This window comes from Festucalex cinctus, chromosome 13, assembly GCF_051991245.1.
Source record: "Festucalex cinctus isolate MCC-2025b chromosome 13, RoL_Fcin_1.0, whole genome shotgun sequence".
NCBI lineage: Eukaryota > Metazoa > Chordata > Actinopteri > Syngnathiformes > Syngnathidae > Festucalex > Festucalex cinctus.
The window spans coordinates 6,122,038-6,145,571 of NC_135423.1; the positions used below are offsets into that span (position 1 = coordinate 6,122,038).

The 23,534-nt window shown below is 40.5% G+C and overlaps 1 protein-coding gene across 1 annotated transcript in view; it reads right to left on the reverse strand.

Moving 5' to 3' along the window:
* Nucleotides 1-1,104: 1,104 nt before the first annotated feature.
* zbtb16b (zinc finger and BTB domain containing 16b) overlaps nucleotides 1,105-23,534 on the reverse strand; it is a 30,103-nt gene continuing 7,673 nt past the window's right edge. The window contains exons 4-7 of the mRNA XM_077541589.1: nucleotides 19,878-19,964; nucleotides 8,184-8,354; nucleotides 5,539-5,706; nucleotides 1,105-4,006 (exon numbers count right to left, since the gene is read on the reverse strand). Coding sequence (XP_077397715.1) covers nucleotides 3,777-4,006; nucleotides 5,539-5,706; nucleotides 8,184-8,354; nucleotides 19,878-19,964 — 656 coding nt within the window. The 3' untranslated portion in view covers nucleotides 1,105-3,776. The remainder of the gene's footprint in view (nucleotides 4,007-5,538; nucleotides 5,707-8,183; nucleotides 8,355-19,877; nucleotides 19,965-23,534) is intronic.

Here is a 23,534-nt window from a genome sequence, read left to right on the forward strand (position 1 = left end):
TGGATTATGCTCTTGTTTCGTGGCTGAACTTTTATGAGAACACTTGGTGATGGAGAAGGTGACTAAAGGACATCATGGCACAGTCTTAAAAGTATTAGGCAACCATACTGGAGGGAGTAAGTGGGGGAAACATAGCGAAATTGCTGCCAGCGCTTGTAATTAAGAGGTCTGACTGAGCTTTGCCACTCTCACCGTGCCGCACATGGAGCTTTGGGAGTCCCGCCACACTGATTTTTGAGCTCCTTCCACATCTGGATTAAGACGCAGGCCAGCTGCGGCTGCGGCACGGTGCCATCAGGGGTCAGCACAGAGCCTGGAGTGACTCCAGCTGTTTGCACGTGGCCTACTACATGACACAAATAAGCCACCGCGAAGGTTTGAGCCAATCAAGTGTTGAGCGGAGGGAGGAGGATCAGCGGGATTGTCTGCCGGGATGATGGCGAAAGATGTGAGAGTCCCAATGCTGGAGCTGAATTAGCACCACTGATGCAGTGGCGGACATAGCAGTTTTACTCACTGCATCCACACATTGGTTGCAATCTGGAATGAATGTTCAGCTAAACATCTAAAGTAGATAGATGCAAGGCTGAATTTATGACTTTGGAGGAGCAAATTGATGCTTTTGATTATTGTAATAGAATTAGAATCATGTTTATTGATATCAGTCAGTCTGTTTCAAGATGTTTAATACTTTTAGACCAATATCAGTATGAGTGCTCAACGTTTGAGTAGTTACAGATTCAAAGTACTGATACCAATAGCACTTTGATACATCAAATTAAAAAAAATGGGGTATATGCCACGGAAGAGGCGGGACTTCCGTGATTTTGCACATGAGCTTTGATTCCGGTCCGGGTTGCGAACGCGCATTTTGTACATGAAAATGAATGTTTTGAAAGACTTTTTTTATTTTTATTTTTATTTATTTTTTTCTGTATTGTTTTTAGCATATATTAAAGTAGGTTGCAACTTAACATTAGGAACACTCAGGTCCAGTTCCAAAAATTCAAAATTGTATTTTAATGACATTTGAACTGATTTATAATCCAACTTCAATTCACTTCGATTTTGTGATCAAACAGCAGACAGAAGAGACGGAATGCATAGAATAATAAATTGTTTTAATTTTCTTTTTTTTTTTCTCTTTTTTTTTTTTTTTTACCATGCCATCGAACATTGACGCGTACAGAGTTGTGCCTGAATCCACACTGAGAGAACACTTTCACACACGGGTGTTTTAAAAAGCTGCAATGAGGAGGGACTTTACCGCACACATGGCAAGAAGAACAACCCTGATTGGACACCAGCTCGAGCTTTGACCTGGCCCTGAGGTAGACAGACATCGACATATCTAAACGATGCGAATCACAGCCTTCTAAGGACACACCAAATAAAAGGACATTTGCATTATCACAACATACAAAGATTTAAAAAAAAAAAAAAAATTCAAACAAAAGTGCTCTATTTCTTTTGGTCCACCGACTAAACTGGTTATAGTGCATGTTCATGTATAGAATAGATACAGTGAATGTGTGTCATGGCATCAAGTTGCCAGGATGTGCTGTACACTGCGTTTTCACCTCACAGTTAACTTTAAGTCGAGACGGGAACGCAATTTGAGCGCTTTTTACATCGCCCTTGCTGGCAACTTGCATCAGAGCGTCAGCGTCACAATCACAGTATGTTGCTTCCAGTTGCAATGTTCCGAGACGTGGATCTCATCTCGAATTTGGGAGCTAGAAACCAAAAAAAAAAAAAAAAAACACCAACAGCACAGACCCACGTACTCAAACATGTCAACGCTCTACTTAGAAAAAGAGGCACAAGGGAGAGGGGCCTTATTTTTTTTTCCTTTCCTGTTTTTTTTTGTTTGTTTTTTTTAATTGGAGACGTAGAAAACGCACACGTTAAAGATGCTTCTCAAATGATACCAAATGTAAACAAGACAGCAAATTACTGTGATACAAAAATACAACGTTTAACTGTCTAAGGGCCTGTGTTAGGCTCACACAGGGAACAACAACACAGGACGTCCTTGTACATGACACATACACCACAACTGACACGAACCGCCAGTGTCTGGATTTTCTTTAAAAATAACAAAGCAAACAAACAAACAAAAAACACTTTGCTTTTCATGTTCTATTTTTATCAGTTCTGTGATTTATAAAACATCTAATTATAGACGGTGATTAAAAAAAAAAAACACATCAAAGCCATGTTGAGGCTCTTTACATTTTTTTTCGTATACACTGTTTGACCATTTAAATTGTGACGGCTATTTATTTTTTTTTAGGAAATGAAACCCACAGACGGATTAACACCGTTTGCCAACAAACAAAATTGTAACAAGTCCCGCCTGATGGTGGTAATCAGCACATATTTGGTAACAAACATGAAACGACATATAAATAGCAAAAACAATTACACTGAATGAAATAGAAGCCTGCTACCTCGGAACCCATGACTCCATCCGCCACCAGACGATTAAGAGATGACACGTTGAGCACTCAAAAAAAAAAAAACAGTTGGGTCAAAAATAACCCAAATTGGGTAGGAAAAAAAAAAGAAAAAAAAAAAAGAAAAAAAAAAGGGGGGGATACAGAACCAACTTTTTGAATTATTTATTTAACCCAAAAAGTTGAAATGAATCACCTGCAATACAGCACCATTTTTGGGGGTTGTGTTGTGGGTTATGCTGGGGGTTGTTCGAGCAACCCATTTTTGTGGTGTGGGTTGTACAAAACAACCCTTTTTTTTTGGGGGGGGGGGGGGGGGTGTTTTGTATGTTATTCATTTGACCCAACTTTTTGGGTTAAATGAATAACCCAAAAAGTCCCCTTTTTTTCTTTACCCAAGTTTGGGTTATTTTTGACCCAACTGTTTCTTCAGTGAGAAGGCCAAAAATCCGTTCAAATAAACATGCACAGGAACTTCCTATCTTCAAGATTTTTTAACAACAGAATCAAGGGAGCCACTCAGACAGATCACCAAGCCCAGACATGGTTACTATCAAACTGAGTGATAGTCAAAGGTGACCTTTTAACAATCTCAAAAACAGAGAGTGGCCAGAGTACCTTTTTCACTACCATAATTATTTTATTTTTTTTTGTTATGTGGATGGCAAAGCAACTGTCAACTGGACGTCAAATGTCTAAATTCTCATATAGGGTCTGAAATTGTCAGTCACAGCATTTTCAAGAGCAAAAAATGAAAACAAAGTGGAAGTTTTTGACCAGCAGACACATTAAACTGAAAATCTCTCTGCGTCTTCAGACGTCTTTTGCAGCGGACTGTGACTTGACATCTTGAAAAGGAAAAAAAACAACAACAAAAAAAAGTCCTTGTAAAGAAACCAAACTCCCCATTTTGACCAGATTGTTTTCATGTAAACGTGTCCTCGGTTGCCACTTTTGGTGTGGAATCCCACGAGGAAATGGAATACTCTCACAAAAGACTCTTTGGGTCTCAATTGAACACAGTCGGTCAGCAGGTGATGGCCGATGTAGTCCACTTTCTTCATCTTTGAACTTTTTTCACAGTTTGAACACATTTTTGAGCTCGTGTTTGAAAGACCGGGTGTCTTTCACCAAGCGATTTTTTTTTATTATTGAATGGCACAAAAATGATGTCATAATTCAAAGTATGCGATCGTTTCAGCCTCTCCCAGAAAGACAACTCTCGAACTTCGCATTTTGATATTTAACCCGGCACTATCAACTCAGCGATTGTACGCCCCGCCCCCTACCCACTACTTTGCGTCTGCACGGACCTGCTCAGACGTAACAGACGTACAGATAAGTCTTTTCTATCCTCCAGTCTGCCGGCACCTCCTCCGGTTTGTGGCCTTTCATGTGCTTCTGCATGGCGGCCAGGCTGGGGCAGAAGTCCTGGCAGATGGTGCACTGGTACGGAGACGCGCCATTGTGCGTGCGCAGGTGTTTGATCATCGCCGAGTAGTCTCTGGACCGTTGGTGACAAAGCTTACACTCAAATGGCTTCTCACCTGGAAAACATTTTTTTTTTTTTTAAATGAGACATTAGTTTGAAGTTGAGCCAAGTGAATAATCGTGCGTATTTCTGTCTCGTGTGAATGGGCATGTGTGACGAGGTAAACGAGGTAAGATTGTGCAGCTAATCTATGTGGCCGTTATCAGCCAATCTCACTCATGGATAATCGGTATTGGAATCGGCAGTATGAAACCCTGATCAGAACAGCCCGACTTACGAGTTTAATTTATTCCGTGGCTAAGGTCAAAACTCAACACTTGTATATCAATTAATCTTAATGGAAATGACATTAATCCGTTCCGCAACCCAAAAAATACAAAAAAAATTAACGTAACGTGTTTTTAAATAAGAAAATAGCATTCCACTGTATTGTAAAATAGTAAAAAAATTAAAAAATAAACAGATGAGAGCTGACCTATTAATTAGTCTGCTGATTTAATAGGCTGCTATTAGCTTTATTAAAATCGAGGGAAAAAAAACATAAAAAAAATACACACACATTACAGCGTGTTTAATTACATTAAAAATATTACAAATATAATGAAATATGTAAAAACAAAAACATCAAATTTAGCTGTTTTGCAAAAATGCAAAAATGTATGAGAAATGTGTCTATTTACAAAGCTTTGGGGTTTTTTTAACTTGTGAATTTGTGCCATTTTTAACCGTAGCCCTTAATTTTGATTTCTAAAATCAAATTTAACTTTTTTTTTTTTTTTTTTAAAGATCAGAGTATACTACGTTATTTGCATGATGCTCCTACCTTCATACTGTCTTAACTATTTGACCGCCAAAAACGTTTAATGACGTATGCTAAAATCCTAATGAAGGCCGCCATAAACGTTAATTGACGTCAAATGTTTTTTGGTTTTTTTTTTCGTTTTTTTTTAAATCAATGGTCTTGTGGAGCGCAGCTGATGGTAGCGTTGTATCGCTTTTCAATGGGCTCAAGGTGTATGAAATTACAATGAAACCATAATGAATCTAATTCAATTTTATATCTAATTTGCAGAGCGTCACTCAACAAAAAATAGTGTTGTGCACAAAATGTATCTTTTCACAAAGTCGTTTTCAATTCTCACTTATGTCACTCAAATGACTTATTTTCAAATGGTGATTACTAAAGAACGGAATAAGGTAGAGACGTACTTTTTTCTAATGAAAGAATGGAATCCAATCTTTCTTCTGGTATCCACCATATTTATGTAGTCATAGTGCAAAATATTGTTTGCCTTGAAAGATCAGTGGAAATGCTCAAAATCATCTGGCGCTGTCAGGGTTGTTTTTTGGATAACGTTTGGCAGTCAGAGTTAATTCTCGGCAGCCTTCATGAATACTCGATACTTAAAAAAAAGATATCAATACTTGCTCATCCATACTTTGAGTTCGGACTTCTTGACATATCAAGTATAACGTGCATGTTTGTGTTGTTTCACATGTGGATGAATACACCCACGGGGGTGCTAGTGCAACTGTGTAGTGCAAACGTCCTTAAACGGAGGCGTGAGCGGCCATCTTGGCTCTCACCTGTGTGCACGCGGTAGTGCGTCTCCAGCTGGTGTTTGAGGCTGAAGCGCTTCCCGCAGCTGTTGCATTCGTAAGGCTTCTCTCCCGTGTGGATGCGCTTGTGGCCCCTCAGGGTGCCGTCGTCTCGGAAGCAGCTCCCGCAGAACTCGCACTCGAACGGGTGATCGCCTGGGAAAAAAAAAAAAAAAAAAAAAAAAAAAATCACAGCGACGCACGGAAACTCATGCCGTGTCAAACAACGGCCTCGGCGGCACATTTATCTCGTCAGGCTAGCTTTATCCTTGGCACGACACGCCGCGTTGCATATGGAGCCCATGTCAGAGTCCGAAAAACAGGCGCGTGTGCCGTCGCACGTCGCTAATGTTGCGACGCGAGGACACTCCTCTCGGCTAATGGCTAATAAAAGCCCCGCGGACGTGCGCTGCTCTCGCTTCGATACTGTAGTTAATCTATTTCTCTCCTCGGCCGATGCCTTGACTCATCTCCAATGACCTATGTGCCTCATTATCTCAGTGGCCACAGCAACAACCAAGGCCCAGGATACATGGCTCTCCTCATTACAAGCCAATTCTCCCCCAATATACACCCCCCCTACCGCCCCCTCCCCACCCATCCACCACTGACATTTACAAAATGTTACTTCCAAGCAGAATGGCATACAAACAAGCTGCGCTGTCACGGCCAAAAACTCCCCTCACTTCTGTCTCTTCACATCAATTATGTATTTCTCCCGTCTAGACATCAAGCCGTCCTGACAGCTGAGAGTGTTATTTAAGGTAAGAGAAGAAAGAGGGGGGACATCTCCTCGGCAAATATCGCCGCCTTTCTCGCGGCACTAAAACTCAACCCTGGCCGCGACGCACAAGACAAGTCATTTCCATTTGCTTTTCCTTCAATATTTATTTGGGTTCCCTCTATCGCCTCGCGTGAACCACACTGGAACTGACAGCCGTGAATTTGCACAAGCCCCCGACGGCTGTCTAAGAAGCCCAAAATATAAACACGATGAAATTGCCCAAAATAAGCACCGGCCGTAACGGTACAGTGCTGTCACAGCAGAGGTGAGTCATCTGATGCAGAAGCGGGGCCAGGAGATGATGCGTGCTAATCAATTAACGGAAGAAATTGAGTCATATACAAAGAATCAGCGCGGCTGCCTGTGTCTCGGAACACACTGTTGACTGCAAAGTCTGTCTTGCTAAAAGTCATTTTGATAGAGAGCTATTTAGAGTTAATGGGACTTGAATGTCAGTGATAACATTTTGAAGTTCGCCTAAAATGCCCTGGAATGATATGTCTTGGAAAGTACAAGACAACTTCAAGTTCAAACCCTTGTTGACCTTTTTGGGTTTCTTTGGAATGAATGGTGCCAGTGATTGCATGGAGGAAATATCTCACGATATTCATCTCGTTCTTTTTGCGCGCGTGTGTGTGTGTGTATGCCTTAACAGCACCAAAAAAAAATAAAAATAAATCACGTCACATGTATCAAATCAAAATCAGTTTTTGTCCAATATGGGGTGCACCAATCAGTTTTCTGCCCGATTACATTTCAAATCGGTTTTAAGGGAACAACCATCTGACAAAAAGAGTAATATATGAGGGGTGTGCATATCTCCAGTAATAGATAATTTGATATGCATCTAGATGCCAAGGGTGCAATATGATTCAAGGGCAGTACATTTTAAAGTGGAACAATTCGGTTTGATTCGATCCGTTTGTTTGTTTTTTAATTAAAATTAAGTTAAAAAGTTAAATTAATTCTTATCGGTTTAAAACACCTCAAGTTGAGAACATGATTACTAGCATGAAAATGTCCAGAACGGCACAATGAGGCCATCGTCTTAAAAGTGTGAGTAGCTTTACTCAATTTTAGTGCCATTATATAGTCTGTTGCTTTTTATACTTGGAATGCTGAATGTTGTTTTAACATTGGCTGGTAGTTATTCAGTTTACAATATTCTGGATGTTAAAAAATGAATCGACAACTAATCAATTATATCAAATTAATGTGTAATTATTTCTGTTCAGATTTTTTATTTTTATTTTATTTTTATTTTTTTTTAAGATATTTTGTTAGTTTAAAATTTGTCCAAATGCTCGGAATTTAAGTTCCTCAACAGTTAATGTTTTCCGATTTGTCGTGTTGTGCACAATCATTTTTAGATGTCTTGTTTTTGTTTCTTAAAGGGATACTTTACTTATTTAGCCATTTTTGGCAGTCAAACAATATTTTGCCTATAATCAATTTAATACTTTCATTATTTTTCATGTACAATTGGCACCTTTAAAAACACATTTTGCAACTTGCCGTCGACTGAAAATGACATCACAAGGGCTCAGGTAACCAATCACAACTCAGCTTGTGAATGTCACCTGACCAAACCTAGAAAACAGGTGATCTGTGAGTGGTTACGTGAGCCCCTGTCATTTTCAGTCGACAGCAAGTTGCAAAAAGGTGTTTTTAAACGTATTAATTGTACATGAACAATAATGAAAATATCAAATTACTTATGGTGACGTGCAACTTGCCGTGCCTAATATTTTGGTGAGGTTATTTAACGCAACGCGAGCCTTTAGACAGCCACTTCCTGTATAGGCAAGCAGTGAAGGCGCACAGGCAGCAAGGCGGCGTCTGTTCTTACCCGAGTGCGAGCGCAAGTGTCTTTTGAGGGTGGTGTGGCTGGGGAACGGGCGCTCGCAGTGGCTGCAGATGTAGCTGTGCATGCCGGCGTGGACCTCCATGTGCTGCTGCAGGCCCTTCTGGGTCTGGAAGCGCTTTGCGCACAGCAGACAGAACACCGCCATGTCAGTCCCTGGAGAAGGCACAAAAGGAAGAGACGGAGGCGCGCGGTTATTTCAGTACGGCGCGCAGACACGGGGCCTTAAGTGGGGGAAACTGGGTCACTTCAACTTTGTGTGAGTCCTCGGAGGGAAAAGCTTCTTTCAAAGAGCAAGTGTCTCTACCTAAACCAACTCCCCTAAAAGCCCGCGGGCGCTTTCGGCGGTGAGCCTTTCATACGTTCTATTTTCAACCATGAAAGTCATTGTTTTCCTGAAGAATTTCCCACCCAACGTAGCGCATGCCAATCACACAATCAATGGCTCCTTCGTGCTATGTTAGATGTGTAATTATTCTCTTCGCTCCCCATCAGGAGTCAGCCGCAGCCTGTGAAGTCCTCGGCGCTGAAAGAGCGGCTGATAGTGGCTCCGCCCTAAATGATGCCTACACCGTGCGCCCTGTGCAGAATGTTAAGTAGTGATATCAAGCCATTAAAGGCAGGACTGCAAGGAAAAAAAAAAACACAATCCAGTTTAATCCTGTGTGTGACCTGGCATCTCTTTGGGGCTGCTTTCCTGTTGCGCCGAGTGCGGCGAGGAATACAGATGGGGCGGCCGCCGGCAGGCTCGTTTAAGTCAAAATGGCTACGAGACGTGCATCCTTTGGCTGTCATACAGCTCGCCGATTCATCTACGAGCTGTGGACGCCGCCACTCCAAATCCAATCTGGCAATTCGCACAAAAAAAATAAAATAAATAATATGTACGATAATGCAGAGGAGCTGACTAATCTGCGGCTTTAGAGACAAAAAAAATAAATAAAAAAAATGTGCCTCTCTAGACAGTCGGCCATTCATATGAGATTATGAGGGTCCTTATTTGTCTGGTCTGCTCAGGTTTCACATCCTCTCGCAATGCTCGCTGCGCCCATCGCTCCTGAACTGAGATTCAATCAGACATCTCCAGCCGAGGATCATTAGTAAACACAGGACTGTGCCAGCACTTCATTGGAATTCAAGTGGGGTTGCTGTGTCACATTTAAAATGCAGTCTGATGAGGTCCACTAAATCAAATCATTTGTTACTGTTATTGAAGTGCCTTGAGGCAACTGGCAATTAAATTGGAATTAACGCAGGGGGGGAAAGGGATGCAGGGCGCTCATACTAAAGAGGGAAGAGTGTCAGTCGGCTCCCCGCTTTTGGGTTCAATCAAGTTAACGGACGAGAGACAAAAGAAACAAATCAAGCCAGAAAACATTCACCGGGCATTGTTGTCGTTTATTTGAGGATTTTGCGCAATCGCGAAGAAGATGGATGACTTCTCAAGCGTGTGTTTTTCTGTAAAAAAAAAAAAAAAAAAAAAAACGCAACTTGATGCGGCTCGTCTGTAATCATTAACAGCAAGAGGACGGGATGAAAGGCATTCCCTGGTCTTAACAATGGCGCAGGGAGGCCATCCTCTGGATTGAGCTGCACCTGTTACAGGCTTCGGGGCTACGGGCCGCACAAAGAGCACACAATGAGGTTCAGACCCTCATTGACCGAGCCCATTAGTCATAAGCTTCCAATGTACCCCCAACCTCACCCGCTCACTCTTTATGTTGGCCACTAATGACCCGGGCCCTTTCTCACCCACGTATCACAATATTTGAGTTGAAAGACAACCGGGTCACCGCTCTCAATCCGCCCTACCGTGAATCCTTTACCGTTTAACCGGATTTACTTTCTGTACGACTCGTTTGAGATCCATCGGCATCTGGAAACTTGATCTGTTTCTTTTCCTCGTGTTTGTTTTATCCAGCAGGGGGCGTGCTTTCTGCTCCAATGTGTTCCAGTCTGGTCAGCCCAGACCAGTTGAATAACACATAATCCGCATATTTAAATATTTAAATACGTCAAAGCCACTTTAATTATCATCCGTCCACATGTTTGACTAAAAACATTTTTTTTTCCATCTGCTCAGTTTGACATTTTTGTGTGGCAAAATAAAAGCCCGCTCTTGAATTCTGGTGATGGCAGTTTCCGCTTCGTTCAAAAATAACTTCACAGCAAAGTCAACTTTCCCAGGCAGCCGTTGTGTATCGCGTGTCATCTTGGTGGCGGCGTTTTGTCGCGCCACACTCTGTTAAAGAGATACTTGACTCATTGAGCCATTTCAACTGTTTTTGCACATTAGTTTGGTTCCGGTTTGGTTTACGACGTGTGGGCTGCGTCAAAATACTCGTGCATCCGACTTTGTGCCCCTCGGCTGCACGTTCGCAACGCGGACTGGAACCAAACTGATGTGCAAAATCACGTCCCGCCTCTTCTGTGGCATATACGCCATTAATTGCATGACTTCAATCCTTAGTTTTCATACTGTTGTGAACATAAAAAATAAAACAAAAAAAATATGACTGCATGTTTTAGTCACTGATAGAGTAATTTAATAAAGATTCATAAAATTCAGCTAGAATAAAAATAAATAAATAAAAAAAAATTTAAGAAAAAAAAAAGGTAGGTCATTTTTCTGCCACTAGATGGCATAATTGCATTTGTAAGAAGCTGGTGATAGCTCAGTGCATTTTTTGTTTTTTTTTGTTTTCCTTGATTGGCCGTTGACAGCAAGTGGCAAAATTCGTTTTTAAATGTATTCATTGTTCATGAAAAACAATACAATTAATTATACACAAAATATTTTCTTATTGTTGAAAATGGCTCAATGAGTCAAGTATCCCTTTAAATAAATAAATAAATAAATAAAATAAATAAATAAATTGATTTTTACTAGTAGACTTTAGGCAATAAGTGCAGAAGAGCTTGTTTTTGCTGAGAATAAGCCCTAAAGTTGGCTGTCATTACCCCCCCCCTGCGCTCTCACCCTTAACCGGACAATAGGCTCGGAATTTGGGTTTTAAGGCACGGTATGACCCCCTGACCCATGGCTCTCAATAGGGTCAATAGCATATAACCAGCGGTATTCCCTCTAAGGCCGCAGTTGACTGACCATTGTGTCTTGAGGAATGGCAGGAATGATTTACTCGCCAGCTTTGCATTTAACCCCGTGCGAAACACTGCACAAAAGTAGGTTAATAATTCAGAATGGGCCGAGGTGGGGATGCTATTTCGGCACATCCGCCGCCGCCATGCCGACGTACGCTCACGTGACCAGCGTCTTGGAGCATCTTGCCCCTCCGATAGCGGCGAGTCAGCTCGGGCTCTCACGCTGCCCCAAAAAAAAAAAAAAAAAAGAGAGACCAAAGCACGTGTCCAGGCAACCAGATAGGATCACGCTCCGTGTCAGGGTGAAGTGTTGAAGCTAATCCCTTCATTCACAAATAAGCGCAGCCTGTTTCTTTTCACACCGCAAACAAAAGTTTTCCCACCCCGAGGATCTGGGAGTAAACTCCACTGCAAATTGAACAAGAGATTGTATTCATTGACTGCCCGGATGCGGATGAGTTTTTTCGTCTTTGTCTCTTCTTTGCAGTCACGAGGTTTGATTTTTTATTTTTATTTTTTTTTTTTATTTTTTTTGAAACACAAAATATTTTTTCATCTTTTCGTTCAATCATTAAAGGGTGATCTTGAAGATTACTTTAGAACTTCCAAAGTTGAACGCCACAGCAGCTCAGTTGAGCATCAAAAAACGCTTACGTTAAATTTATGAAGGACTCTAAATTGCCTGTAGGTGTGCATGTTAGTTTGAATAAAGAAGTATTCAAGTCAAAACTTTAGTCTAAACACAGTATTCTGATTCATATATTTGTGAAATGTGAATTACAAAATCCACCCGGTTTTTTTTTTGTTTGTTTTTTGTCTTTTTGTTTTTTTTTTAATCTCAGGGAGGCGGCCATTTTGTCACTTGCAGTCCGCTGAAAATGGCAAGGGCTCAGCTTGTGAATGTCACGGGCCAAGGGCCAAAACATACCTCATGAGAATTAAACTGCACTAAAAAAAAACTAGCCACCAGAGGGTGCTATAACTGCACAAATTGAAATCAACCTGACTTTTTTTTTTTTTTTTTTAACAGATGTGAAGCTTTTAAATATTGTGAACATGACGACGATGATATTGTGGCAGTTTTAATATCACGATATTGCCGGTATCGTTACATCCCTAATAGTTACCAACCTTTTATTGCGCCACGGATCGGTTTCAAATAAAGACAATGCGATAGATTAGCATAGAAACAAATCAACTCAAACGATTAAAACACAACCCACATTTTCACTTATTGTCGTTGTCGTCATTTCTGTGCATGTTCTACTTTAGTTTTCCTTGCATTTTCGTCTGAGAGGGGACAAAAATGTGACAAAAAAATGACCAAAATTTTTTGACAAAATGATCACTGGTTCTCACCAAAGTCATTTAATTTACCGGTTTCCACTTTAATTACCCACCTCCTCCCTCCATGTAAGGGGGGAAATGAATTCAACAGTTTACAATATTACATCACGCTCACCAGTTGGTGTCGTCACATAGCAGGGGAGAGCGACTCTGTCCCCGGGCTGCGCTCCTGCGTGTGCGCGAGGTGAAGCCTCTCGGCTCAGTTGAGGCTACGCACCTCGCATGACCCCCGTCGGCATTCAAGTCACTCCGCTTACTGTATGTGCTCATGCACACGGCTCCCCGCCGAGGAGGCCACTCTTACACGCACACACATGCTCCAGTACCTCAAACAACCCCGAGCTCTCATCAGTCGACTGCTAATCTACCCGACGTACCAACAACCCGACTCAATAATTAATACAACCAAGGCTCCGTCGCTCCCATTTTCTTTTTTTTTCTTTTTTTCTTAACCGTTCGGCGGAGCGGTTCACTCAGGTCGCCGCTCGCCTACCAACCGCCGCCGTTCCTGGAATGTTTGTGCTTTACTCTCTCCATCTAAATAATTTTCACGTAATAGAAATCGAGCGGGCCACGGGGGTGCTTGTGTATCATCACAGAGCAAATACGTTCCGGGCCAAGGAGGGCACAGTTGAGTCTGGTGGACGGCGGTGTGAATTTTGACGAGAAATTTCAATTTAGTTTGAGTTCGTCTTTTGACTAAAATTAATGAAAGTTTTTGTCATCATTTAGTCATCTGGTTGTATTTTAGTTTTAATCCAATTTTAGGCGACGAAAAGAAGAGCAATTTTAGTCAACTAAATTAAAGTTTAGTCGATATTTTCCTTTAACTACAGCATACATTTCAACTTTTATACAGACAATATAACACGGCTATTTGTAACTCGAGTTTAAAACGCAAGACGCATTTCGTACAACCGTGTCTTTATTAATTGTTTCAATGAAACATGTTGAACTGACAATAATATAACCAGGGGTGCAACTACCTACTTTCTGAGGGGTATTCAGACACATTAAAGGCACGCCCCCACCCCCCAAATACCATTTTGCCAACCATTGACTTTGAGGTTTTGACACGATGCCAGTAATATTACAGCAGGTGATCAGCTTGAAGGAAAATTGAGTAGTACTTTTTAATTTCCCAATGTTCTTTGATTCATTGTTCTATTGCATCAAGCGTGTTTTTTTGTTTTTTTTGTTTTTTATAACTTAATCGCTAGTTACATTACATAGGTCGTCGCAATCTTTAGGTTGTTGCATTTATTAGTTCACCACTAGATGGCACTAATTTCTACAGTGTCTCTTTAATCAAAAACAAAAATAAAAAGATATAGAGCATAATAAATAATAGCAGCAGCACCCAGTGCTCAACACATTCTCCGTAGTGGAAATATGAAATTATGAGATTTGAAGAACAATTTGTACTCTGTTGTGTCTTTGCACCAAGGTTATTTCAGTTAACAAAAACTAACAAAATAACAAACAAAAATTCAAAAAAACATTTTCATTTAAAAAAAATCTAACAAACTACATTTTATGTAACTAAATCTATGGTAACTATAATTACTGCATAGCGAAAATGTCCTTTGTTTTTATCTTTAATAATTTAATACGTGAGCCTTTGGGATTATTTTAATTGTGATTTTAAGTATATTTATTTCTATGTTAAACAGAATAAGGACATTTCAAAGTGTCGCACGCGAGTGATGCCTTGTGTCAGAAGCCAATAGAAAAGCACCTTCAGATGACGTTAAAAAAAAAAAAAGTGCATAATTGCTTGAGATTAATCTTACAGCTGCACAATGAATGTAAACATGATTGAACATAAAGTGCATTGAACAGTTTCTTGAGTGGTTCTTTTCTCCCACCCGCGTTTCATTCCTTCTGATTGGATTGTGCGAATGTTCGTCACTGTGCTGTTTTCATTTTTGTTTGTCATTTGACGAAATTGTCAGTCAATTTTAGTTATTGTTGTAGTCTCATTAAATGGCTTCTATTTTAGTTTCCGTTTCATTTTCGTCGGGGGGGGGGGAATTGTGACAAATTTTTCGTCACTGGACGGCGTGCGTGAATGGCATGTAGGGGGAAGCTGCAGCGTTGACGCCGGACGCACTGGGACGAGCTAAAAAGGTCTGCGCCTTGACAAAACTGAATGGAGTTTCAGTGCCGTTTAATTACAAGGGCCGGCCGGGGCGGGAGGTGGTCACAGTGCCGCTGCTTGTGAGTACACAAAGCCAGCACTCAAGTCCCGAGCCTTGAAGGCAAGGTGACAACCAGCCCGATTTCCAGCGCAGTCCAATTTCGCCACAGATATGATACAATCTCCAAAAATCACGACAGCCCCAGAGCCCTTCTTGTTTGGTTTGTTTTCACCAGCTCCGACGGAACAAACGCCTTTGTTGTGCGAGCGATTCGGAGACGGATCCATTCTTTTATTTTGGGCTCTGACAAGTAGGTCAGGAGACTATGACAGTGCTGTGTTGAGGAGTAAACAGTAGCACATGATGTTGTTTTTCTCCCTCTCAATGCTGGCACCCGCAGCAGCAATCCTTCCCACCCCTTTAGGAAGTCCTCATGTAGCCCTTCTCCTACCCCTCTTCCTTTCCCACAGTACAACCCTCCACCCACCAACCCCACCACTTGCTCTTTGATCGCAGCAACCCTCGGACGTTCACCTCTGACATATCAAAACGCCAGCGAGACCTGTGAAAACTCTTAACTAGTCTCATATGAGACAGCTGCTCTGACAAGTATTAATCCACCAAGACCAAACTCATTTGGGGAAAATTAAAAAGCGCACTATGTGTGATTTACTCAAACTCAATTAGATTACCTGTAGCTTGTGTCACAAGAAAAAAAAAAAAAAAAAAAAAAAAAAAAAAAAAAGAAAGAACAGACTGGGCTCGTGCGTCACGCCGGGCCGAGGTGAGCTCATGACAAAATGAGAGAGTAATGCCCCGCTGTACTCTGCTCTTGACAGCGCGCCAAGCTTGAAACGGACCTGGGGATGTTTACAACTCGGGGGGTGACGAGGGTAGAAACGTCTGGCCATGGACCACAGCCCTCGTTGGCATTAACTATTCATACTGTGTGTGCCACCTGGAGTTACAGTTACATGCCAACACGCCTAAGAGGGCGATCACCTTTCTCTGACAGTGGCAACAAAAAATATGCGGGTTCGGACATATGTGGAGACAATCTGAGAGGACACTTGTTTGTTTCGACGATTTTGGTGACAAATGAGAAAAACTTTAAGAATACTTGATCTCTGGATTACTTTTTTTTTTTTTTTTAAAGTATCTCCAATTTTGACAAATTTAAGGTGGATAATCAGGTTAGCCGCAGGTTTAGCGTAGCCAAATTGAAGTTTATGACCTCTCAATTCAGCGAATTAAAAAAAGTCTGTGTAAATATTTTTCATCACTGTCAAATGTTTGCAGCTAGCAGCATTTATCAATCCAGTCCTTATCTACGCGCAACGAAACAAAATAAACATAAAAATCGACTGAACCCTCCTTTCTATTTATTTATTTTTTTCCTCACAGAAACAGCAATAAAGTTCATGGGGTCATTCTGACCTGGGACATGTTCTTACTGTATCCAGAAACAGATAAAAATACTAATAAACATGTAGTTTAAATCGCTATAACTCAACTTGCTAATATAAGTTGCACTTTATGAATTCATGGCATGGGGCAAAAGTTTGAAACTGAAAAAACGACTTTAAAATCGTTTCAGGCATCGAGGGAGGGGCCTTTTTGTTTTCTTCTTTGCTAGTTCAGCACAATGGACATTTATTTTGGTAGCTAAATGGCAGATTTATTGACTAGGGATACTTACCTTCATTTTGTCAAATCAAACATAAAGCTTCAAGTATCCGCCCACATACTACATTTCCTCCGCTAGATTGTAGGGATGTAACGATATTGGCAGTATTGTCATATCGCGATATTAAAATTGCCACGATATCGGCATCGTCATGTCACAATATTGAAAGCAAGCACATCTGTTAAAGAGGCAAGGTTGTATTCCACTTGCTCAGTTCTAGCACCCTCTGGTGTTTAATTTAATAGTGCAGTGTAATTTTAATCAGGAATGTTTTGGCCTCTGCGGCAGTTATCACGCCCATAAATCAGTCATAACAGCAAATATTTTACAACATCTCCGTCAAAAAACATTACTTCACCCGCTTCAGCCTAACACAGCATTGTGAATTACATAGACATGATACTTTGTGCCGCTCAGCCAGCATGAGCACGACAATAACTTGACTTTTTTTTTTTTTTTTGAAAGAATATCATGAGATTTTAGAGAGTATTGTTAGCGTCGTTTTTTTATTTTTTTTATTTTTTATTTTTTATTTTTTATTTTTTTTTACCAATCCCCCCCACAATATAGCGATAATTATTTTATGGTGAGGTTCATATCGTGACATTTATCGTATTGTGATACATATTGTTAGGTAGGACTAGACTAAGTGCAATTTCTGGAAAAATTGCATGGGAATGCTGAATGCTAAGATTTGAATGCATGTGGGATGCTTATGAAGGAAATTGAGAGATAAATTGTGAAATTATAACCTCCTGGTGCCACCAAGCAGTATCAGACACCTGGTAATGATAAGTTATACGTATGGAAGTGGGCGTGGAAAGTGATACTTGGAAAAAGTTCGTCTGTCCCATTGAAAATGAATGGGGTAAAGTTTATATTTAACATTAAATTGTGCGAATACTGTAAGTAATGTGGAATCAGGCAATAAATGCCCAAGATGGCGTGAATTTTTGAAGCAAGTCGAAATTTGAACGGTGTAAATTGGAAGTATTATGTGAGAGTTGTTACGCGGCAAAAAAGTGTGGAGAATAAAAATCACAATAACATATGTGGGAATGCAACTCGTAAGGCCGAACATCAAGCACTGCATCCAGTTGTGAAGTGTTTGATGCTAACACAAGATACATCCCAAACCATCCAGGGGTCTATTTTTTGATCTCATTACAGGCCGAAATGACTGAAGCTTTTATTTCTAGGATACGATTACGACACGCTGTTGCCTTAACGGAAACAAACAAGGTTCAGCTGCCTCTGCATATTTCACATGATGTTTTGACGGGTATCAGGTTAGCCAGCACGCTAATAGTGAATTATGTCACTCACATTTGCTAGCTCCTTGTCCGGGTGCGCTTGGAAAGATTCACAAAATGGCAAACAAGAAAGGAATAAGACAGCAGAAATCAATTCCATTGTTCCTTCTTGTTGACTTGATTTGCCTCCAGGACACTTTGGCTTGAGATGATGTTGCTTTAGCGTGACTTTTAATTGAATTGTGGGCAGATGCTGTATTTAGAACCCCTTTTTTTAATTTTTTTTAGGGGGAAACACTTGATTCCCTGAAGAAATTACTCATAAAATGAGAATGAGCCTTAGCTTTAGGCTGAACTGAATCCAGAGTAGCATCTATGTCATCTTGAGTCAACCAAGCGCTAAGTTCACTTGAGGTCACCACGGTACAGTAAACCTGTCTTTTTTTTTTTCTTTTTCTTTTTTTTTTACTGTGGGCTATGTAGGTACAATTACATCATTTCCCAAGTGTTACATCATAGCAGCACGGCAGATGTGAGTTTTCTTAACATGGAAGTCATTTTTGTCGGGAGCGTTAAGCCTGGCCCCACAAGAATCATAGTACTGCAACTGGTACCTGCGCTGAAATTGTGTTGTACATGCAACACTATTGGTCAGATATTTTCCAATCAAAAGAATGACTGACTTTTTTTTTTGGGGGGGGGCAGTTAATAAATATAAGGTGTGACAGTAAGCAGTATGAGAAGACTGCTAAATCAGTGTCCAAACAGCATTAAGGGTTACATGGGTGAGAAATCCTCACCACCACCCAACAACCAAACAAAAATCTGATTAATGTATATTTAGTTATCCTGTGGAAAAATTACAAAAAATGTACAAAAAAAAAAGAAAAAAAAAAGACAGTTTTCAGATATGCAAATAGGTGGGTGCCGAACTGTGGATATGCAGGGGTCACCTGTTGTTTTCAGTTGTGATATCACCATTCGTCACTAGATGGCAGACATGTCTTAGTTGCACTTACACGCGAGTAGGCCAAATATTTTTTGTGGATTTGGACATATACTCTACTTGAGTTAAAAATAGCCCAATTTGGGTTATATATAAATGAATAAATAAATTAGGTAGTTTTGTATATACAGACTTGTTTCGTACAAAATAACAGTGGATTGGTGCATTCTTCCCCCAAACTGGGTTACTTTTGTCCCAACAACTTTTTTTACTGTAATACCTCCGTCATATTAAAAAATGTTGAGTGAGATGATATTTTTTTTCTGCACTTAATGCTGGTTTCTTGTTTAGCAGTTTTGTGCCATCCTTGAATATTTATTATGCAAGAAAAAACAAAAAAAATACAGCATGTGGTTATTTTATTTTATCTGTTGTTGTTGGGTTAGGATAGTGTTTGTTTTATATATATATATATATATATATATATATATATATATATATATATATATATTTATTTATTTATTTATTTTTTTATTTTTTATTTTTCTGGTCATACACTTAGTTATGAAGAGTGTGATCCTATGTGGCCCCCCGGTAGCACTGTTGAAAAATTGTGGCCCTCAGCAGCATATAAGTTGTCGATCCTTGCACTACAGTATAATACAGCATGAAAGCGATAAATTATATTTACAGTAGTGTGAGGATAAGTGGTTTAGATAATGGATGGATTCGAATGTCATTTTAATGTCATCCACTGCCCAATATAGTTTTAAACTAATAATAATAATACTAAGAATTTAAGTATTTTGAGATATTTTATGCAGTTACGGTAGCAAAGTCTGAGTTTTTGTATGGAATAATGTTATGGTGACTGAATACACTAGTCCCATTTTTTTCCAGAGGATGAAAAAGTTTTGTATGCTGTTGACCTGAAATCGTAAAGTACACATTGTGTGTGTTTGCTAGTGTAATGCCAAGTGTTATTTTACAAAGCTGCGGTTTGTGTGCAAGTAGCACGCGGTGGATCTGGATACTGAGAGATATTAGCAGCCGACATGTGAGAGGGCCTCCCACATCACTCTCGATAAATTATGGAGCATCATGACAGGAACAGTTGAAACCGGCCAGCATGACCAGCAAAACTCTGTCGCAAAGTCACGGGAGTAACTCGAGCGTGTGTTTTCGGTTGTGTGCGCGACTAACCTGTGTGCGTGAGCCGGTGGGCGTCCAGGGCCTCCTCCGAGGAGAAGGTGGCTCCGCACTGGTCGCACACCAAAGCCTCGGCGGGAGCTGGGGACACATTTGGGGAAAAAAAAAAAGACAGCGTTGTGGTCAACACACACAAAAAAAAAAAAAACACGTGTGATTTAGCACAGTGAGTCACATCTTCATCTCGGGATTTTCTTTTTTTCTTTTCTTTGCTGTACACTTTTCAGGTGCACGCACAGCACCGAAAAGCACCAAAGGGACAAACGTCAGACAGGGTGCAACGGCCCTTCTCGCCAAGCTGAAGAGTTTTATTTACCGTGCCCCTGTTATCAGCTTCTGAACAGCGAGCAGACTGTCTGCCTGAGAGGCCACAGAAGGACTGGGTGTTCTCTCTCAACAAGCAGACGCTTACCGCCTGCGGCACGGCCCTTTTATCGGTTAGAAAAACCAACCAACAACAACAACAACAAAAAAAACACTTCAGAGTCAACACCCCAAATCCCATCACATGCACTGTAACTACACTTCCCAGCTCACCTACGCAACGCACTTGTCTGTCTGTTGCGATCAAAGAGACGGATGAAGGTGTGTACGCCATGTCAGAAATGCTTTGGCCTTTTTTTTTCTTTTCTTTTTTTTTAGCGCACCCAAATTGCATCGACAGCAGCACGAAGTCGAATCTTCCAAAAGTACGAATTCAATGCAAATTTTGGAGGAAAATGGTTCAAATCAAAAAACACGAAGCACTGATATAAACCCCATAAATGCACAAAGTGATCATGCATGATCATAACTTTCCATCCCACTGACGAGAAAACTCGTCAAGTAAAATCATGACGTTGCTAAAGTTTGTCAAATGTAAAACCCGTATGCTGGTGACGGTTTTGAAAATGCATTTTTTTGTCACCATTATTAGTTTTCATAATTGTTGATGGCATTTTATAAAAGAAAAGGACTGTTGAGATGTTTGAGGCATCACTAAAGCAAAAGCTGTTGCCAAAAAATTCACAAGCAGCTTTTCATAAAAAGCTTGTTTTGTTTTGTTTGCACCTTTGAACTCGGAAATCCAAGTTGCGAAGTCGGGAAAATAAAAAATCAAATCTGACGTCACACGACAATGGCAAAACATAATTTACACGATAATAAACATACTTATCTATTTATTTATTCTAAAATGAATTTAGTTATTCGAAAATGTAACTTTCCGTAACTTGCCGTGATTTCCGTTGACTGTGGTTGACCAGAACAACAAACTATTTATCGGAATCAGCCACCTTTTGTTGTTTACATTAGCTTCGAACGCTTTGAGATCGAAAATGGGGGATTCCAAGTGCGATACGTCCGACTTCCCACCATCCTCGAACGCAACATAAGGCCGCTATCGTTCCGAACTTGAAACTAAGCGTATGCAGTTGTTGTACTATTTTTTTTTTTACCTGTTTTAAATGTTGTATTTGATTTGTATTCCAAACCCTGCGCAATTGAGAGCCACTGATTTAAACTACGAATAGATGCAATTTTAAAACATTTTTATTCAACTACAACTTTGAAACCGATTGTGTTCCACTTTGGAGGTTCCGCTCTATGCCCACAGACACGCACGCACACACAGCTGTTTGGATGTGGGTTGGCTCTCGCAGAGATGTAAATCGGTTGCAGATCCATACTGGCCCTGGGCTCATTCACTGATCTATTTTCTGCTCAGCTGGCTTTAAATGAAGTTAAAATGACTCATTAAAACACCCACAAGCTTTGGGAACTCACAACGCCGCAGCCCTAAATGTGGTCCTCTTTCAACTCTGTGCAAACACACACACACACACGGTGCCACCATTGCCGAAACAAAAACACCACCACCAAAAAAAAAAAAAAAAAGCTCCAATCTGTTCATCCTTTATAGTTTGCACGGAGCAAATAGTGTTACACACTAGAGCGACTGTAGATCCTAATGTTGTGTGACGCCGTCCAGCTCGCCGTGTTGTGTTGTTTGCGCCGTGTGCGATTCGTGTGATAAAAGGGGGGGAAAAAAATAAAAATAAAAGCGGGCGGGGGAGAAAACATAGTGCATTGTCTTGTGCAGTCAAAGGCACGGAGTGTGCTCTCATCCATAAACCATCAAACCGTCTCCAGACGCGGCTGCAATCGTCCTCCATCAAAACACTTTGTCTGGCATACCAAAATAAGAGCCGGCGTCGAGCTGCATACCAAATCAGCCCATTAGAGCGGCGGAGCGCTCGCTCCTTAGCAACCGGCGGGATCTGAGGCTGCTCTCTACCCAAATACGCCGCCACGCACAAATGAGATCCGCATCCCTTTTTGTTTGTTTTTCATGTCGCGTTAACGGGGGTCGGGGAAACTCTCGGGTTAAAGGTGCTGCAGACAAAAAGGGGGAACAAAAAAAAAAAATTCAAAAAAAAGTGACGCGTGCGTGTGTGACAATAAAAAGGGACGACTCGGCTCAGGGAAAGTTTCAAGATCTCTCAGCTGTCACAAAGATGTCAGCGTGCGCGGAAACATGTCTGTGCACAGCTGAGCATTGTGTTTTAGTTGCATTTTCAGTCCCTGATTATACACCCCCCGCCCCCTTCTGCTCCTCGCTCTCTATTTTGGATAAAGTAGCTGGGAGAGCAGTCAGGTCTGATTAAGTCTGCATTTGGGTACAGTGTGTTCCTGGACACACATCTGCGAGCGAGCCATCACACACGCTTCGGAACACTGGCAGAACACCCAGGCCTGCCGGCAGCGAGCTGATGATGTCATCACTCCGGAGAAAAAAAGAAAAAAAAAGAGGGAGGGGGGTGGGTCAGAGCTGGCGAGAGGGCTAAAAACACGGAAGGGACTCTGCTGGGGTGGGCAGAGGGGAGGGGCTGGTTGGTTGAGAGGTAAAGGAAGAGGAGGAGGACGACGGGGAACAGGTGCAGCTGAAAGGGGGGGCAGAAGAACAGTGGCGGAGGCTTGGTTATTTTAAATTTGGCATTTTTTTTTTTTTTTTTTTAAATCCTGGTTTTTGTTTTTTAAATTCAGATACTATTAGTTGTTTTTTTTTTTTAAATTAGTTTTAGAATTATTTAACATCGTTCAACATTACAAGATTACATCGACACCATCTTAAAATAATTGCATGTTATTTTTTCTGATTTTTCAGGAAACAGGAAAAAAAATTGAACCATTTGTATCATGAGGCATGATTTAGGCAAAAATATATTTTTTGGAAAAAAAAAAATATTTAAAGGCAATTATTTTAAAAGGGTGACGATATACTATTTGTAATTTGTACACGAGAATTCCCCAGCAACCTGTTCAACCTTTCTTCTATACGGCCCTACAAGTAATTCTGATATGAATCCACAAAAGTTGGTTTGAAACTGAGTGACAATGATAAGTGAAGACATTTACTCTTATAAATTACACTGGTAAATAGCAAATTTTAATCAGAGATGGCTTTTGTGTCCCTAAACTTATTTTTGATTCTAATTTAAAAAAATAAAAATAAATCTTGCACACAAGTTTGAGCTATAAAAGCTTGCTTAATATGGATTTCAACATGCATTGTCACTTATTTATGTATTTATTTTTGTAATTTATTCGTATTTTGTTAATATTTTTTCTGTTTTTATTCCCATTTATATTATTTTTTTGTATTATTTTTTT